Genomic DNA, 17,500 nt, shown 5'->3' on the forward strand with positions numbered 1-17,500 from the left:
TATTATTATTCTGGTTGGACTGAGAGCATCATGATGTAGTTCAGGTTATAATTACTGGAAAGTGGAGCCAATAGTGAAGCTCTGGTATGGTGTTCAGCTCCCTAATGATGGTTTTAGTTGTTTATGTGACATATACTTAACTATATGGATGCACAGGAGTAGTGCTGACTAAGCAATGTATGTACCTCATAATTGTAACGATTTATTGAAAATTTGAAACTAACTAACATCAATGATATATTGTTGGTTGGTTTCTTCAGTCTAAAAGTAACTTTTTTTCTTCTTTTTTCTAAAAATGTTCAACTGGGAAACACTTTGAGTTTAGTGCAAGTTTTTAAGACAAAAACAATAAATAACAATAATAGGAATATTAATAGCAATAACAATAGCCTTCTATATTTCTTAAACTCTTGATACAGCTGATGTATTACATCGACTCTGCCTGATTTGGGTTTGTTTACCAGGCATACATAGCCATATAATATCCTTTCAATATAATATTGGCTAAACATAAACATAAAGAGAATTATTTTCCTCCATTAACAAAGCCAATGTAGACACACTCACTGGAGAAATTCCAGAAAATTTAACATACTTCAATAGTTAAAACTAAGCCCAGTGTATCTTGTATCTAAGTAGAGTGGAACCGGAGACCTATTGAGGGTTTTGTTAGAAAACACTTTGCATACGAGCACAAGCTTTTTGGAAATATGTATAGTACCAAATGGCTTTGTGTCTAACATCTAACATTGCTAGCATCATTATGACCAAACACAAATAATACCAATCATTAATCTGTTAAATCCTTTGCTGCTATGTAAGCTAGAAATCTGTTCACAGCACTTTACACTACATGACCATGCTCAAGAATATGATGCATTGAGCGTACCACATTAATTATTCATATCAGGCACAAATTGCATTAAGCTTCGATGATTGAACCTGTAAACTGCAGCCCAAGCCATGAACCTTATAATACCAGATCCTGAGTTAGAGGAAGCAAACGTACCAAGGCATAGACTAAACCCATGTGCCATTTAAAAGGAGCCTTACCCCAAGAAAACTTTCCTCTGTTTTTGTTCTGTTCTATCTAAAGCCCACGGCATGTGCTGCTATTCAGTGGTGTTATCTATTTTTACCTAACTGCTTTACGCAGTCGGGCTATGTTTTTATGATCCTCTATAAGGTATTCACAGGCAAGTCAGTTAATGATCAATAAACATGTTGAATGTAGGTCAGACTTCAAGAAGAACGTTTTTGTTCAATAAACTGTAAATGCTGCGCGAACGACGTGGCGCGCTACATGGCATTGTCGGAGAACACTGTATGTGCTACCTGCGCTACATTGACCTGTGTGCTGTACAGCAGTACGCACAAGACAGGCAGCAATATGAGACTTGTACATTTTAGGTAAAGACAGTCATTTAGATTATTTTCTCAAATGATCAGTCATTATCAGCTGGAATCTGAGTAGGCGAGAGAGATTCACAGACGAGAGAGCAGAAAGAAGGATGGAAGGATGAGTGGCCAACTGCAGCACGAGAGCTAATGACCTCTTATCATTCTATTATAATTACTTTATGAATTTGTTTATCTGAACAAAAAAAAAAGTATGTAGTTTATGTAAATAAATACATGAAGGATAATGACACAAAAATGAAGTGGTTATATGTATGGCAGACTGTCAGCCAGGCATTAGCTCAGGTGTTGATGTAGCTCTGACTGTAAGTCACATCCTGAGTGCCATCGAGGCTTTGATTGTGCTGTTAACTGACACTATAAGGAGAACAGGCAAACCTTTATTTATGTAAAACAGATGTCATTCCTGTGCAAATGTGGTTTGGCGCATGTGGTTGAGCAAGGCACGAAAACACACCCACGCGCACAACTTTCCTGCTCTCTCGCTCTGCCTCGTTGGACACAGGACAGCGGACAGGCTCTGTATCCTTCAACATCAAATGAAGAATGTGACCTAGATTAGGCATGGCTTCATTTGATGTGAGCTAGATAATCTATTTGTTCAACACATTAACCACTTCAGTTCGAGGCTTATAATTTAGCAATTAATCCTAAGGCACATAATTCAGTAACTGCTGCGAATGATTCAATAACTAAACAGAAACTAATACGAAAGGTATTTAATTATAAGAGTGAGGAATGAAAGGCTGAACTACTGACAGGTGATAGGAGTGTTAGGAGGGTTAAGCGCTGAACACATTGTGCATCAATGGCTGCCACCTACGCCAACATTTCGCTGCGTTTCTGTAACGCTTGGGGGGGGTTTCTGTCCACACCTGTAGCTCTGGACCATGGTCCTTCATAGCGTCTGCAGCATGAGCATCCCTGCCAGTGTGAGTGCTGAGAGCCAGCTGCAAGCCTCCTGGGGCCCCCACTACAACTGCCCAGATGGTACTGCTGCATCACATATACTCTACTGTGGGCCCGCTCACACAAACAGGATCACTGACACCTGAAAGATGCAAGGAGAAGGAAAAAAGTTCAGTTGGTCCAGAAAGCTTCATGGGTCAAATAGGTTTTGTTTTTTTTTTAATGTCATTTAAATGAGGCTTTCTGTCTGTCCTTTTTTTATCAAGCTCTCTGTGCAGTGATGCTGTGTTTTAACTTATGTAAACATCTTCTTTTAACATTTATGAATAGAAAATACAGGAAAACAAAGATCACATTAGAACCATCTGTGTCAGTGAATATATTTTCAGAATATAAAGGCAGTTTTAGATTAAGATTAATTATTTACAGTAGACACATCATCTTTGGATAATGTGTCATTATTTACTTTTCATGAAAGACCAATATTAGGAAAAGTAGATCTCTCTGGTGCAATCTGGTGCCAGTCTAAACCATGCTCTATCAAACTTTATGATAATTTTATTGTATGTATGTTAATTAAGTCATTAAAAGCTATTCTATTTATCTTCACTTTTGAGTGTCCATGGTGACAACCGGTTATTCGGGTCGACTGTGGTCCCAGGATCTCCACCCGCAATACTGGTCAAAATATCAGGTTTGGCAGTGGCTTCAGCAGACGATGGACATGCACCAGCTTGATGCGACTTCCATCCCATTCCATAACTTTGACCTGGATGGACGGCAGCTCTGCAGCATGACCTACCAGGACTTCAGCCACTTGGCCGGATCTGTTGGGCCTATCCTCTACCAGACTCTGGCCGACCTCAAGTGGACCGGTAAGCCTGCCTTTAGGCAGAACTTCGGCCTCACTGCATGTGCGAGACTGTTAGGACCTAACGTGCAGTGTACTGTTTTAAGTAAATAATTATAAAGGAGCAGAGCTAAATGTAAGCCTACGGGGGACAGCGGAATTCGTGCCAACTGCATGGCGCTAGCACACATCGTTTCGTTACATCAAACATGCCAGTCAGAAGCGTATGCTGAGGTAGCCAAAAATGTAATGCATGTTCAGCTTGCTTTTAAAGGCAGGATTGCCTGCTTCTGGGGCCTTCCTGAGAAATATATTTGCGCCACAAGTAAGGCTATCGATTCATGACCTGTTTACGCACAGCCACAAAAAACTGACCTCTTGTCTGATAGTTCTTATTACTTTTACAGTTATAAATCGCTTTTCCTTTTACAGTCTGAACTTTTGTGATCCTTACAATTAAAGAGCTGATTCTGTTGAACAGCATAAGTGTGAGAACAGGATAAGCGTGTTTTTCCAGCTGGGGTGAGGGGGAGGCAATGAAAATGAAAGAACACCTTATAATGAAATATTCAGACACTACACATAAAACTAAGCACTGTCAACTGTAGATCTAAAAATACTTATTTTAATACGAATACCTGTGTTCTTTAAACATTGACAGGTCAGTATGGGCCCTCAGTGGACACATTTTCACCAGGGGATGTTAAAACAGAATTGGATGGTGAGTTGAAGAGAACATTGAAGAGAGTTTGTGAAATTTGATCTTTTTTAAAATAATTTTAGGGTCAGATATGATCACTGTATAAAGTAGGATGTTTCTTTAGCAGATCTTCCATGTTCAGGCTTATCTTTCAAAGAGGAGGCCAGCTTCTACGTGCCTCCAGGTATGCCAGCAGCTTTGGTTGTATCAACTGTAGATTTTATCTGGACTGTCTGATGGAGCTATCATGTACTAATTGCCTATACAATTTTTGTTTTTTTTGTTTTGTTTTTTATAACAGAGCTTTTTGAAATTAAAACCCCATTTCAGTCATCTACCATGATGACCTCCCCAAATCCTTCTAGTCCAGGTAAGAAATATAATCCTGTCTCAACATGTCTGGTCACACCCTTCAGATGAGAAATGTAAATGAATCATGTGAAACCAGCATCACCTTCCATTTTACCCCTGCAGTCTTTATTTTAGACAGTGTTAATGAAAGAGAGGGAGATGAAGCAGAGCTGACACAGGACCAGACAATGGTCATTTATAAGCTCAGTGCCTAAGGCTGTTCCATCTAACATCTGATGAATGAAATGCCATTCAGTTCTATGGGTAACCCTTTATCACAGCACAGCCAAGTCATTTAGCTTCACATAGTTATGGACCTCGTACATTTTTTAAACTTTGTAACTGTACTGATTGAGTATATCTGGAAGCATGTGCTGCTATAGACAAAATGGAAGTAAGGAATTAAATAACTACTGATTATGTCAATCAACACCATCCTATTCATTTTTACCTTACATTTTTTTTTTGACTCCTCAGACCACAAAAGATCCCACAATCGTTCTCACCAAGTGAAAAAACACAGTGAGCTATTTCTCTAATCAACGTTTTCATCTTTTTTTTCCCCTTGACTCTTTCCTGTAATGGTGCGCATTATCTAGAGTGCAGAACAGCAGTCACGAAGGCTCCAGCATGGATGCTATGCTCCTGCTTCACTCGCTGCTCCTCCTGCCGTGATTACCCACGTCTATAGTTCATTATGGGCTCGCTAGTCTCTGTGCATGCACTCTCACCTGCCAGTCTAGTTTCAGGAGAACTTGCTGATTATTCTGTACCTTTCGGAACTCTTGCTCTTTGTATTCGTCTTTTCCTTGTACTCAGGCCCTTTTATTTATTTATTTATTTATTTATTTATTTATTTATTTATTTATTTGTTAGGGGTTTTTTGCATGTATTTGAGGGGGTTGGGTCTGGATTTGAATGCTATATGGCTAAAATTATGTGGACACATGACCATCACATCTATATCAGTGGGGCTGAGTACACGGCTCTCTGCAGGAGTTCCTCCTCATGAAACAGTAGGAAATTTGTGTGGCCGTTAAGCCACCAAAAGACAAAAGCTAATTTTGCCTACATTTTTACCTAAATTATAGAAGTTTTAATTTCTGATTACACACCAAACTCATCAAGCCATGACTTTAGAACCCTCACCTTGTGCACAGGGGTACAGTCATGCTGAAACTAGAAAGGGCCTTCCACAAACTGTTGACACAAAGCCGAAGCATAGATTTGTCTAAAATGTCTTTGATGCTATTTTATCAAGAGTACCCTTCACTGGAACTATGGTACCTAGCTCCAACCCTGAAAAACAGCCGCTGAAATGATCTCTCCACCAAATGTTGCTATTTGCACTGTGCATCAGACTGTAAGATCGTGAAGCATGATTCATCACTGCAGAGATCGCGTTTACTGCACCAGAGTGCAGTGGAGGCTATACACCACTCCAGATGACGCTTGGCATTGCACATGATGATCACAGGCTTGTGTGCAGCATCTCAGCCATCAAAACCCATTTCACGAAGCTTCACTGCAAAGTGCTTGTGATGTTGCTTCCAGAGGCAATGTAAAACTATGGTGAATGATGCAAAAGAGGACAGGTGATTTTAAGTGCTATCCAATTTATCACTTGGCAAGCCACACTCAATAGATGTGTATGGTCTACTGCTTTGTGCCTGAGCTGTTGTTGTTGTTTCTAGATAAATTTATAAAACAAAACAGATAAAGTTAAGCTTGGTAGCTATAGCAAAGCAGAAAGTTTTGGCAATTTATGGCAAAGTGGCATCCTATGATTTATTGCATGGCTGATCGCATGGCTGTGTGCTTGATTTTATATACCTGCAATCAATAATTATTAGGTGTGTCCATGTACTTTTAGCCGTGCAGTGCACTTGCCTGTCTGTTTCGTGACCCCCTCTCATGTCTGATTCTATGGCAAACCCCAAAGCCGTCATTTTGCACACTCTGTCTCTCACTGATCGCTCCCATTCACTTTCAGAAGACAACTGTCACGTTAACTCCTGCTTGCATGAAAGCTACTCATCTGTGCCAAACTAGGCCTCTCACCTCACCCTTATGTCCGGTGCATCACCACTCCCTCAGATCCCCGTGGAACCCACCTGTGGGAGTTTATAAGGGACATCCTGCTCAACCCAGAGAGAAATCCAGGCCTGATCAAGTGGGAGGACAGGACCGAAGGCGTGTTTCGCTTTTTAAAGTCTGAGGCAGTGGCACAGCTGTGGGGCAAGAAGAAAAACAATAGCAGCATGACCTACGAGAAGCTCAGCCGAGCCATGAGGTGCCATTCTCCTCCCACGCACTCACATCAGCCATCTCAACCACAGCGATCCATTTGCTGCTCTTATTAAGAAAATGTCCAACCGAAGGTTAATCTTGTTTCTTTTTTTCCTTTCATAACGAAGGTATTACTACAAGCGGGAAATTTTAGAGCGTGTGGATGGACGCAGGCTGGTCTACAAGTTTGGAAGGAATGCTCGAGGATGGCAAGAAACAGAGAAGTGAAGGAGTTCAGTCTGTGCGTCGGGCACATGTGTAATTACCTGCTGTCGTAATATGTGAAAACGTCTGAAGATTCTTATTTAAAGCATTATGGCCATTATGATTTTTCACTATGAGAAGGATTGTGCTGTTTTCTTTCCATGTTTTGGGAATTTTATGCTGTTAATAACTGTTTTTGCTTTTTATTTTTTCAAAGCTGCTTACAAAGACTAGTACAATGCACTGATCTCTCTTCACTTCCTCTGATATTGTTTACCTGAACAAAGAGAGAAGGAAAAAAACCACTTTTTTGACTTACCATTGCAATGTTTACATATCCGTGTAGAGATGAAAGTTTGTCTACATTATGAGCCTCCGGTGTAGTTTTCCATGTGTCTGAAATGTTCCGTGATGTTTCACTGAATGTGGCCCAATTGAAACATTAGTTTAACACCACCGACTTGACTAGAAATGGCATGAAAACTTGAAATGGCTTTAAATGACGTTGTTGAACTAAAGATTAAAACACAAGACACATGTCATATTTTAAATGCCAGTCTTGGTGGCAGCAGAAATCCAGCTTCCTGTTGATGAAGGACACATTTATTAGCATGAAAAGATGAAATTCATTTCCAGGCACTGAATAATCATTAGCATCAACCTGACTGTGGCTTTTCTCTCTTAATGTTCAAGACTTATTTATAGTCATTGTGTTTTCTAATAAACCACAAAGGCCATTGATGTGAAAAACATTGCTGTACATAGTCTACACTTTAAACTAGCTGTCTTTGAGGAGTAAACAATGTATTTATGCCCTACATTTGAATTTGTAGTCCATTATGTATGGTACAATAAATAGTTTTTGAACACATTCTTATGTTATCTGCTTATGTTTTTTTGTAGTAGATGTGTCTACTGGCTGTACACATAAAATTCAAAGGCCAAGAAGAACTAATAAATCAAATGCTACTCATCAGGCAAAAGCAACACAAGAGGTCAAATTCCTCAGCATTGACTTGCAACCAGATCTTTTACTTTCTCATTATTGCAATTGCATTGCACTGAGGTATTCACAGCCTGCAACTGAGGAGCATGCAAGGCTGACTAATCCCTGATCAAAGCAAATGCCACAGCATTCATTTACATTTAGAACATTTGAGCAGACACTCACAGGAAGCAAACCCATGACCTTGGTGTTAGCAAGCTTGCACTGCACCTGCACTACCAGGTGAGCATGGGCTGCTCCAGCAGATTAGCCCTGCAGTGATGTGTGCCCCCAGTGGGGGAGATGCATGCGCCTCGCACACTCTCCCGTCTCTTTTCGCGTCAGGCTTTTCACAGGCAAATCCACCCCCTTCCTCCCACGTACTCATTCGGTCCCTCCCCATCGCCTCCCAACTCACCTTGTCTTATCATCTTTCCACTGCATCCATTGCTGCATGCTGAGATTTTTTTAAATCTTCGTTTGGAGCTATAAAATTTGCTCGCATGTGTTCTCTCAGACTTTGAAGGTCACACGGGGTCACCAGTCAGAATTCATTATCACAGCTGTGATAATGCTCCTAGTTGATACTGTCAGTGTCATGGCATGCTGTTTGCTAAATAGGGTAGCTTTCTTAAAATGCAGTGTGATGTCATTCATAATGAGTCATAATACTAATCCATACTTATTAATCCTCTGTTCAGTTCATATGGAAATGTGAAGAGCTGGTACAGTGTGAGGACTAACATCAGCAGTTAGGCAAATGGCGTGAGACAAGCACCCTTTTGCACAGAAGCATTCATCTGATTTTCCTAACTGGCCCCCTTCTCCAAACATGCAAAAGAGAGGCTTCATGTCTGATAGCACTGCGAAAGCTAAGTTATGCTGAGGCTACGCAGCTCCCGAGCAGAGATTTCTGACATCTTTGTCCAGCTCAATCAATTTTTACAGGGAAATGGAATCCAGTACAACTAGTACCTACTATGAACGTTGGTATAGTGGCCAAGATCTGCAGATTATGGAACAGGTTGTAATTTATCACCTCCCTCTCTTTCTCTCTGCCTCAAGAGAAACACAAAAATATTTAGCACTGCCAACCGCTCCTACTACATGCCAACACAGGCAGATCATCTAAGCCCTGCACGTGCACTACTATGGGCCCAACTGACTGGGTCAGGCATATCCACCTAGCAGAAGAATTTTGTTTACTTGGTTTATGTTTATTGTTTAAGGCTAGAATATCAGGAGGCTTATTTACAGGGTCAGAATAGTCCTCAAGGCTTAGAGCAGAGCATATTGATCAATCAGTTCATATTTCGCCTCATGTTATATCTCACAGCAAGACTATGAAATTTTACACATTTAATTTTAGACACATACATTTGCAAATCTGCCTAACCGATGTCTCACATCAGGTACCTCAAAGGGCTTTTTGAATGGGGGTGCTGTGATAAGAGTCTATGATTTAATATCTTCAGAAAGAACACAATGGCTCCTCTGACCCAACAATCGTCCACGCTGTGGCCTCTGCTACTATCTGCAATTCCTTCCGTGTTCTCACCACAACAATCTGATTGCTCTTTAATGATAATTTTTTGGGACCAACGCACATTGGAGATTCAAATGAGAGCATAATATGCTCCATGTTTAAAATACTGTACAAGGAGTTAGACAGGTCCTTGGGTGGAAAGGTCATTGTAACCTTACCAATGGTTTGTTTATGAATAGTTACTGAATAGTTACTGTACGTTACTGAAGATAAATGTGACAGACATATAAGATTATTGTGTTCAGGTGGATCATAAACATTTATACATTGTCTGATTTATGATCTCTTACTAGCTAATCATTAATGCTACCCCTGTCTCTGCACTAGACCTGTTTTCAGCTGTTTATACAGATATTTACCCATGGCATTCATGTAAAGACTGTTTGGGGGTGTTCGTGTCCTTCTGTATTGTTTACTAAGACTTATCTACTAAAACTAACTGGAATTTCCAAATAAAGAGAATGAGTGACACTGAATTAATTAAACCTGAGGAATATGCTGGGTGAATATTCTTAAATTCTCACATGTATGGTCTCTGTGTTTAACTCTGAAGTTATTTGTTAATAATTTTTTGTTGTCATTGTTTGCCTGTGAGGAGAGGTTTCCCCATATTGGCTAACCCCTCCCTGCCAAAAAAAAAAGTCAACAAACTTGATTATTTCCTGGTAAAAAAAATATTTGCTTAGTCAATAGAATGTATTTTTGAAAAATGAAATGAGTTTAGTGTTAAACCTTTATCTAGTGTTAAAACATATCTAATAATTCAAGGATATTAAGGGTATAATGTTTTACTATTCTCATTTGTAGAATTATGTTAGTTAAAATAGTACTTCAATTAATTTCATGAAGTTTGATGCTTAAAATCCCAAGGAAAAAGATCACACAAAATCAAAAACATTTCATTTGTAAAGTGCATCACTGGCAAGTAAAAGGAGACGTGCAATACATAATCAGTTAAAGTCTATCCTCTCAATCTCATTTCATGGCAAATGATAATTCATGAAGTCAGAACAATACACATGAAGGGTACATGTCTAAAATAACCATTTAATATAAATATAAATAAGATAAATAGTTAACTTGTTTGTTTGGGATTTTTTTTTTGGGGGGGGATTGATTTCTTGGGAGGAAGGGTGCAGTGCAGTGTAAGAAAGAAACCTCATACAGGTACCCTGGTACAGGTAAATAACAGTGAGCAAAACTTGTGGGACTGGTTACGATATTCTAATCAATATTCAAAATGAAATTTTGTAGTATAATTTTTTTGCAATTGAATACTTTGTTGAACGTTTGTAAGTTAGACTTCTGTGAGATGACTGGTGAATAACATAATATAGCAGATTTGGTAGCTAATTAGCTCAAAACAACCTTGCTAGCAACAACCTTTTCAAGTCTTTCCAGTATGTTTTCCATCCTCTGAATATAACTGAGACAATTCTTGTAAAAAAACACCAGTGACCTCCTTATGTCTTTTGGCTCTGGTACCCTTAGTATCCTAATTCTCCTATATCTTACTGCATTCTTTGACATTTTGAACCATAATATTATTTTTCTTGTAGGTTTTCTTTTATTATTATTATTATTATTATTATTATTATTATTATTATTAATAATAATAATAATAATAATAATATTAATAATAATAATAATAATAATTACTATTATTATTATTATCATCATTATTATTCTTGTAATTATAATTACTATTATTACAGAAATAATTACAAAAATGAAAGACAGCTATGACTACATATATAAGACAGTCTTCACAAACTGCTATGGTAGAGTTATACACTAAAGTTTTAATTTGTTTTCACTTAGGCCCTTTGGCCCTTTTTACAGCCCAATAGCAAAATTTCACACATATCTACTTTTTTTTCCATCAGAAAAAAAGTAAAATATTTTTGATGTCGTGCACATTTCTAGTGCCGGAAGACAGAACATTTCCATTATGATAATGAGCCAAGTAATCCTTGTATCCTTTCAGACAATGTAGCTGCAGTATATAGTACATAGTTGGAGTAACTAAAGTATATGAGTTGTAGCAACTTGTCACTAAGGCAGACTGCACGCACTGGGGTCCCTTTAATGTTTTATTCTGTGACTCTGCCCTGTCTGTCTGCAGGACTTGCTAGTGTATTCACATGCCTCCCTCTGTGATGCTGTAACGCGTGCTGGCCCGAGTGCCGCAGGGCGAGGAGCAGGACGCACAGACTCCAACATCTGGGACGTATATTTATTCACATAAACGACAGCGGCACTCACACGTATTACAAACGATAAACACAAACACGATGAACACGCATACGGTTTCACAATGACGAAAGGACATCAACACGCTACGTCAACAATGACCACCACTCTGCACACTGTGACACGGGTTTATATCCATTTAGACAAAGGCGGTGCAGGTGTGCGCAGGTGTAGTTACAAACAAAACAGCCCTCCCACTGCACGTGGCCGGCCAAACCACGTGACACGTGGGAGGCGAGCGTACCGTGACAGATGGCATACCAGAACTATCCAAGAGTGTATTCAGGGGCAAATAAACGTAGAATAAGGAAGAGCTGCAATGTCCCAGAAAATGCATGAAACTACAGAATTACTGGAATGGACTTGACAAGTCTGTTTCTGCCCATGGTACTCTAATGTGCTAGGAGGTTAGGTTGTTCCTAGTTACATGAGAGGCTGCTTTAAAACTAAAACAGAAATGCAAGCTAAATAATAATGATCATCATAATAATAATAGCATGGCTGTTCTGTGAAGGAGCAAGAAGGGACAGGCTGCAGTCCAGTGGAGTGTTTAATAGAACAATAGACCACCTGTGAAGACAAAACCAGACTAACATTCAACCATGAAACTGCAAGACTAACATTAGCAGTAGCAAACATACATTCATCAACCCAACCAAACTCAAACAAGAACCGACAGCATGGTTGGAAACAGAGCAGACTTTATATACAGTGAAAACAAGAGACAATTAGATGATTCATATATATGTTAGCATATTTTAAACACTGTGGATGGAAAACTTGGCAGGATACTTTCTTTTGTTTTTCCTTTATAAAGGTTGTATAGTGCATAAAGTTTCCAGAAAACAGAAGATTTCAAATAGAGATCCTTCATTTGCAGTGCAAACAAGGTGTTTCTGATGTTCTAAGTGAAGCTAGTTGCAAGGACCTGTATCCTCCACTAATTTCTTACAAGCAAGATAAAACCTTTAAAGACAAATTTGTCAATGGTGAGATATATGACAAGTCTAATAACTGTGGTACTGTACCCTGCAATTGTTGTGGATGTGCTAAATGTGAATCGATTTACCCGGTCCCTAACTAGCACAAACTGATCAATTGTTCTCACTCATTACTGCAGGAATTGTCTATTGTACTGCATGTCTTGCATTAGACGTAATCAGACATAATCAGTATATTTGCGCAATCACCTTCAGACCAAGGATTTGTTGTTTCCAATGGCAAGACATTTTAATGCTAATGGACACTGCATTAATGATGTACCTGTTTGCACTGACAGTTGCTGTTATGACAGCAATACTCTCTGAGCTCTTTGGCATCTACTGTATTGAACATAAATTGGTTTCACCTCCTGAAACTTTAGAAGCACTTCGCTTGCACAGTTGATGAAGGACATCTGTTGAAAAGTCCTGTTTGTCTAGAAACTTTTGTGAACTGGCAGAATTACCAGGGACTTAAAGAGAATGCTCAAGATTAACACCAAGATAGTCCCACTTACAGCAGCACTTGGGGCTGCGACAACCAAGAAGGAGGAGTGGCTCCAACAGAACCCAAGAAGTAAAACATCAAACTGAGTCCAGAAAAGCAGAATCCTAGGAATGGCAAAAACAAACAAACAAATAAATATACAAACAAAAAACTGGACCTGTACCTTCAGACTCCCAGGCCACTAGCAGAAGGCCTGAGTGTGAGTTAGAACAATATGAATGCCAATTGCAGGGATGAGACAAGCATTTGGGGAGATTCTCTTTTTTTTCGTTTTGAAGGATAAGAACTAAGGATGAGGAAAAACGGCCAGTAAATGTGTTTACAGGCCTTCTTCCACCACTTTACCAACTAGCAGTCACATTTCGGAGAATTGTAACAGCATGTTATTCGTGTAACTATGTGCTACTTCGTGACTTTGACATAAACGGTCCACTAGATGGCAATATCCGCAAAGCATTATCACATTGTATTTTTCTCAATTCTATATTAAAAATATACTTACAGATTGGAACACCTCAGTCATAAAAAATATAAACAGCCTTACTCTTATGCGAACAGTCGTATTCTCAGCTAAGTTTAATAAAAATGATCTTAAATGTTTTTCTTTTTTTTTTCATCAGGCAAAAGCTTGGGCCACGCTTTGGCATTTAAGGGCGCAAACATGGCGGCCTCCTTGCGGATGCGACGACAAGCCGTGTTCGCTGCTTTTAGATCACTCACATTTGAAAAATGTCATCGGAGTTCACGTTTGTGCCGAAACTCCTTTCGCCATTTTTTCCAGTCTTCGGCTTTTCTGGGTGAGTGTTTTGCCGGTTTTCAGCGGTTTTCCGCCGGCTTGATTACGCTGGCCGGGGCATTTAATTAGGAGGTCGGGGCAGATATATTTATTACCCCAGCGTGTGGAGTCAGCTTTACCTCCTCCAGTGTGTGTTGAGCTCCTTAGTGCCAGTGTCTGGGTGACAACTTACGTAGCTCATGCAATCTCAGGACAGAAATGGACACCCTTGTTATTAGAGGTCGTCTGTACCTGACCTAGTTGGCTGCCTGCTTTCACAGGTGCACCAATCTTGCTTGGGCATTTTGGAACTACCCCGGACTCTAGCCCATCTGTTGGCCTCTGCGGTGGGTTTTTCTGACCAAAGATCATTGTTGATCAGATATTAACAGTACATTATGCTGGCCTCGTTGTGGGTGTTGAGCTGTTGCAAGTTTGTCAGGCACTTAATGTTGCTTGGTGTTGGGCGGTCCAAAACGTCTAGCCAACAGTAGTCTGTTGTTCTGAAATGATTTGCTGATGAAAACTACGGGATTACGAACACACATTGTGTATAGCAATGGATGCCTGATAGGGGTTGTAGCTGCAAACCTACAAGGTGGGTTGTCACTGTGGCTGGAGAGTGCATGGAGGAATCTGACCATTTCTCTGGACAGAACTCTCTACAGGCTCCTCGGGGCTCGCGTGCTCCCTCTTTAGCAAACTCGGGTGCTGTTGTTTGTGGTTTAATGAGAGTAGAGACTTTCTTCTAAAAAGCACTCCAAATGATTTGCTAGTAGGTGGTCACCTCGTCACAACAAATCCAGCTGTACAGTGAGATCCTTGTTGTGCATCTCAAGTCATCATATGGTCACTGTGTGGATTCAAAAGAACAAGTGTCTTCTTTTAATTAAGATCAGCACCGGTCCAGGTGTATGGTACTTTATAATTAGCTATTGTCCTATTGGTGGAGATGGGTGGGAATTTTCTATGCTGATGCTTTTTTTTTTTTACTGCCATTTTGCCTGTAAGCTTAACATCTTGTTTTGTTTCATATGTATGTCCTCTGATCTCCCCTTGTGACTAAAGGGTGTTCGGCCTGTGTGGTACCACACATTTGAACTACTGAGTACATTTCTTTAAATACATCACAGGGAGGTTAGATTTCTGTCATATTTTCACGTTAACATCCGTTGTTGTTCAGCGTTACCAATGGCAGCAGTAATTCTGGAAGTTCTACTGTATAATAGTTGTCGTGTGAGTTCTGTAGCCGTTGTAGGATGGAAAGCTGTTCTGATGCTGCTATAACCGTTTTGGCTCATGGTAGGCTTGTGGACGCCAGCGCTTGGTTGTGGTCTGACCTAGGTGACTGTAGTCTGGCTGTGCATGGCTAATGCATTACAAGGCAGAGCTGATGTCATGCATAATGTGTTCCAGGGCTCACAGGATTCAGAGGTTTGCAGCTTGGCATGTCTTCATATATTCATTATGATACTGGGATGCAATCTCAGGTGCTCAGGATTCTCCCATGAATATTCCAGGTTGTTTTCAATTAAGTTGGCAGTTTGTATTTGAAAAGTTTATAGTTTATAGAATTTTTGTGGTTAACACTACAGAGATCTAAGACTGGACCCATAACTCTATCAGATAATCCGCATGCTTTAAAATAATTTTGTATGTGACATTCATCAAATATGATCATGCATATTCTGTATGTCACATCACTATTTTGAATCATCTACTTTTCCAGTGTAGTTCTGTGTTTGCAGAAGTTTAGATTTGTAGGCAGTGTTTTCTCCACTGCTTTAATATGTCCTGGTTTAATTGGAATTAACCAATACATGTTCTGATGCAGCTCTTTAGTTATTTGTTTCTTCTAAATGAATTTGTTAGCTCACTAGAGGGCAGCAGATCACATGGTTTCATGTGAAAGGACTGTCCCTCCCTGAGCACTGGGCAGAGCTGTAACAGTCACTGTTATCGTCACTGACGTATATTCAGTATAGCCAAGTGCTCTTCACTGCTTTAAACGAGAACCATTATGCTAATTTTCAGCATTCATCATTTTATTTGGAGTCTATACTAGAATAGATTTAATATGCTTTAATGTTACACAAACACAATATTATTCTTATACAGTGGATCTCTCTTCACCCTCTGTGTGAAATGCAAAGCGTGCTGTGATTGATCAGCTCAGACACTCTGTCCAGTTTGGTCAATCATCAGAGTTGCTCCACTCCTGTCTGTAAACAAGGCATTGTTTCGAAATGTTGGAAACGTTACAATATCCAGTGGTTTGCAGGGTTTGAAGGTTTGAGGTTCCATGAACGGACATGCAGTTTTCTGCAGGTGGGCAGAACTCGGCACAATGCAAGTGGGGGCATTAGAAACGTAGCTAACCAGTTAGCAAAAGCCTTCGGATGATTGTGACCACAACTGTAGTACTATTCCTCCACAATCCTCCTCTACACTGTAATCACATCTAGTGATTACAAAAGTGATATTGATATTGCTAATCAGCTGCAGGCCAATTTTTGCTATCTCTACATCTTTTTAACATCATAACGTTTTTTTTTTGGGTAACTTTCTTGATGATAACATTTAAGTGAATTACAGCATGTTTTCTTTTTCTTTTATTTTTTGCTTGCTGTCACTCAAGCTTTAAAGTTTACTGTTACTGCTGAGCACAAGATGCTACAGTGTGCAGTCACCATAAGAGGCGGGGGGCCCACTTATGTACTGTGTGTGCATGTGTTTGTAAGAAAGTGCAAATGTTTGAGGTGGAATTTGAGCGCATGTGATGTACATCGTATTAGAGGGATCTAACCATATGCTTGTTTTGATGAGATTACTAATACAAAAATAATGAGATGTATTTGTATTTTTATATATATATATATATATATACACACACACACAATTGTGTCAAATCAAATTATGTGTTTTGGGATGATCTCCTTTTGGCTACACACTAATGGATGCATGTTGCTGTATCTAACAGTTGGAATAAGTTGCATGCAGACTAGGCTGTGCACTGGTTCCTTCTCTCTGTCTCCCTGAGTGTGTGACATTTATATCATCAATATTTTTATATACCAGAATAACAGGTTATGTGACACACCTGGGATGGGTTCTCTGCCATGTGCAGCGAAATTAACCTAATTAGATTTTTTTTTTTCATGTGGTTCTTCCTAATAGTGAAACTATGTCACTGTGTCTCTCCTGTAGGTGTCGCACCTCTCAAAGTGCAGATGCCTGCTCTCTCCCCCACCATGGAGGAGGGCAACATAGTGAAATGGCTGAAGAAAGAAGGTGAGAGGACTCCATTAACCCTGCAACTGCAAATGACTGCTAACCCCCCACCCCTGTCTGTCTTGCCTTCCTCAGAAGGGCCCATGTATTTACCTAAACATGGTGTCCTAAAATAGAAGCCGATGTGCTTAACTACATGTTTTCAGCTATGGATTACATGAGCCTCTTTTGGCTTCCAGAGCTCTGACACTCTCTGAAGCCTCTAACGCTGTGGGCAGAATGGATCGCAGGTCCGGTCCAGCCCGGCCCACTCGGGACAAGGCCCGCTGCCGCGAAGGCTTTTTAGAATACATCTGTGTGTGCGCATTTATTATAAGCACACATACCCAAATGAGTGTGGTAGAGGGAATCGTGCCTCAACATTTGGCCAGCGTGTGAGAGGTTTTTAGTAATCCCTAATGGATGTGAAGACCTGTGGAATGATGCCATGAAACATTTTT

The 17,500-nt window shown here is 39.9% G+C and overlaps 2 protein-coding genes across 5 annotated transcripts in view; both read left to right on the plus strand.

Moving 5' to 3' along the window:
* The window catches only part of ehf (ets homologous factor), an 8,008-nt gene extending 421 nt beyond the window's left edge, over nucleotides 1-7,587 (plus strand). The window contains exons 2-9 of one of the 3 annotated variants that reach the window (XM_081711890.1): nucleotides 2,301-2,409; nucleotides 2,946-3,203; nucleotides 3,840-3,899; nucleotides 4,003-4,062; nucleotides 4,180-4,248; nucleotides 4,707-4,751; nucleotides 6,327-6,522; nucleotides 6,647-7,587. In XM_081711890.1, the coding sequence (XP_081568016.1) occupies nucleotides 2,310-2,409; nucleotides 2,946-3,203; nucleotides 3,840-3,899; nucleotides 4,003-4,062; nucleotides 4,180-4,248; nucleotides 4,707-4,751; nucleotides 6,327-6,522; nucleotides 6,647-6,746 (888 nt within the window). In that variant the 5' untranslated portion in view covers nucleotides 2,301-2,309 and the 3' untranslated portion in view covers nucleotides 6,747-7,587. The remainder of the gene's footprint in view (nucleotides 1-2,300; nucleotides 2,410-2,945; nucleotides 3,204-3,839; nucleotides 3,900-4,002; nucleotides 4,063-4,179; nucleotides 4,249-4,706; nucleotides 4,752-6,326; nucleotides 6,523-6,646) is intronic. The other 2 variants (XM_027029167.3, XM_081711891.1) reach the window with 2 other exon arrangements.
* A 6,037-nt stretch (nucleotides 7,588-13,624) lies between these two features.
* The window catches only part of pdhx (pyruvate dehydrogenase complex component X), a 30,432-nt gene continuing 26,556 nt past the window's right edge, over nucleotides 13,625-17,500 (plus strand). For both annotated transcript variants that reach the window (XM_035522434.2, XM_081711892.1), the window contains exons 1-2: nucleotides 13,625-13,791; nucleotides 16,977-17,060. In XM_035522434.2, coding sequence (XP_035378327.2) covers nucleotides 13,656-13,791; nucleotides 16,977-17,060 — 220 coding nt within the window. In that variant the 5' untranslated portion in view covers nucleotides 13,625-13,655. The remainder of the gene's footprint in view (nucleotides 13,792-16,976; nucleotides 17,061-17,500) is intronic.

This window comes from Electrophorus electricus, chromosome 4 (assembly GCF_041902795.1).
Source record: "Electrophorus electricus isolate QZ-2024a chromosome 4, ASM4190279v1, whole genome shotgun sequence".
Lineage (NCBI taxonomy): Eukaryota > Metazoa > Chordata > Actinopteri > Gymnotiformes > Gymnotidae > Electrophorus > Electrophorus electricus.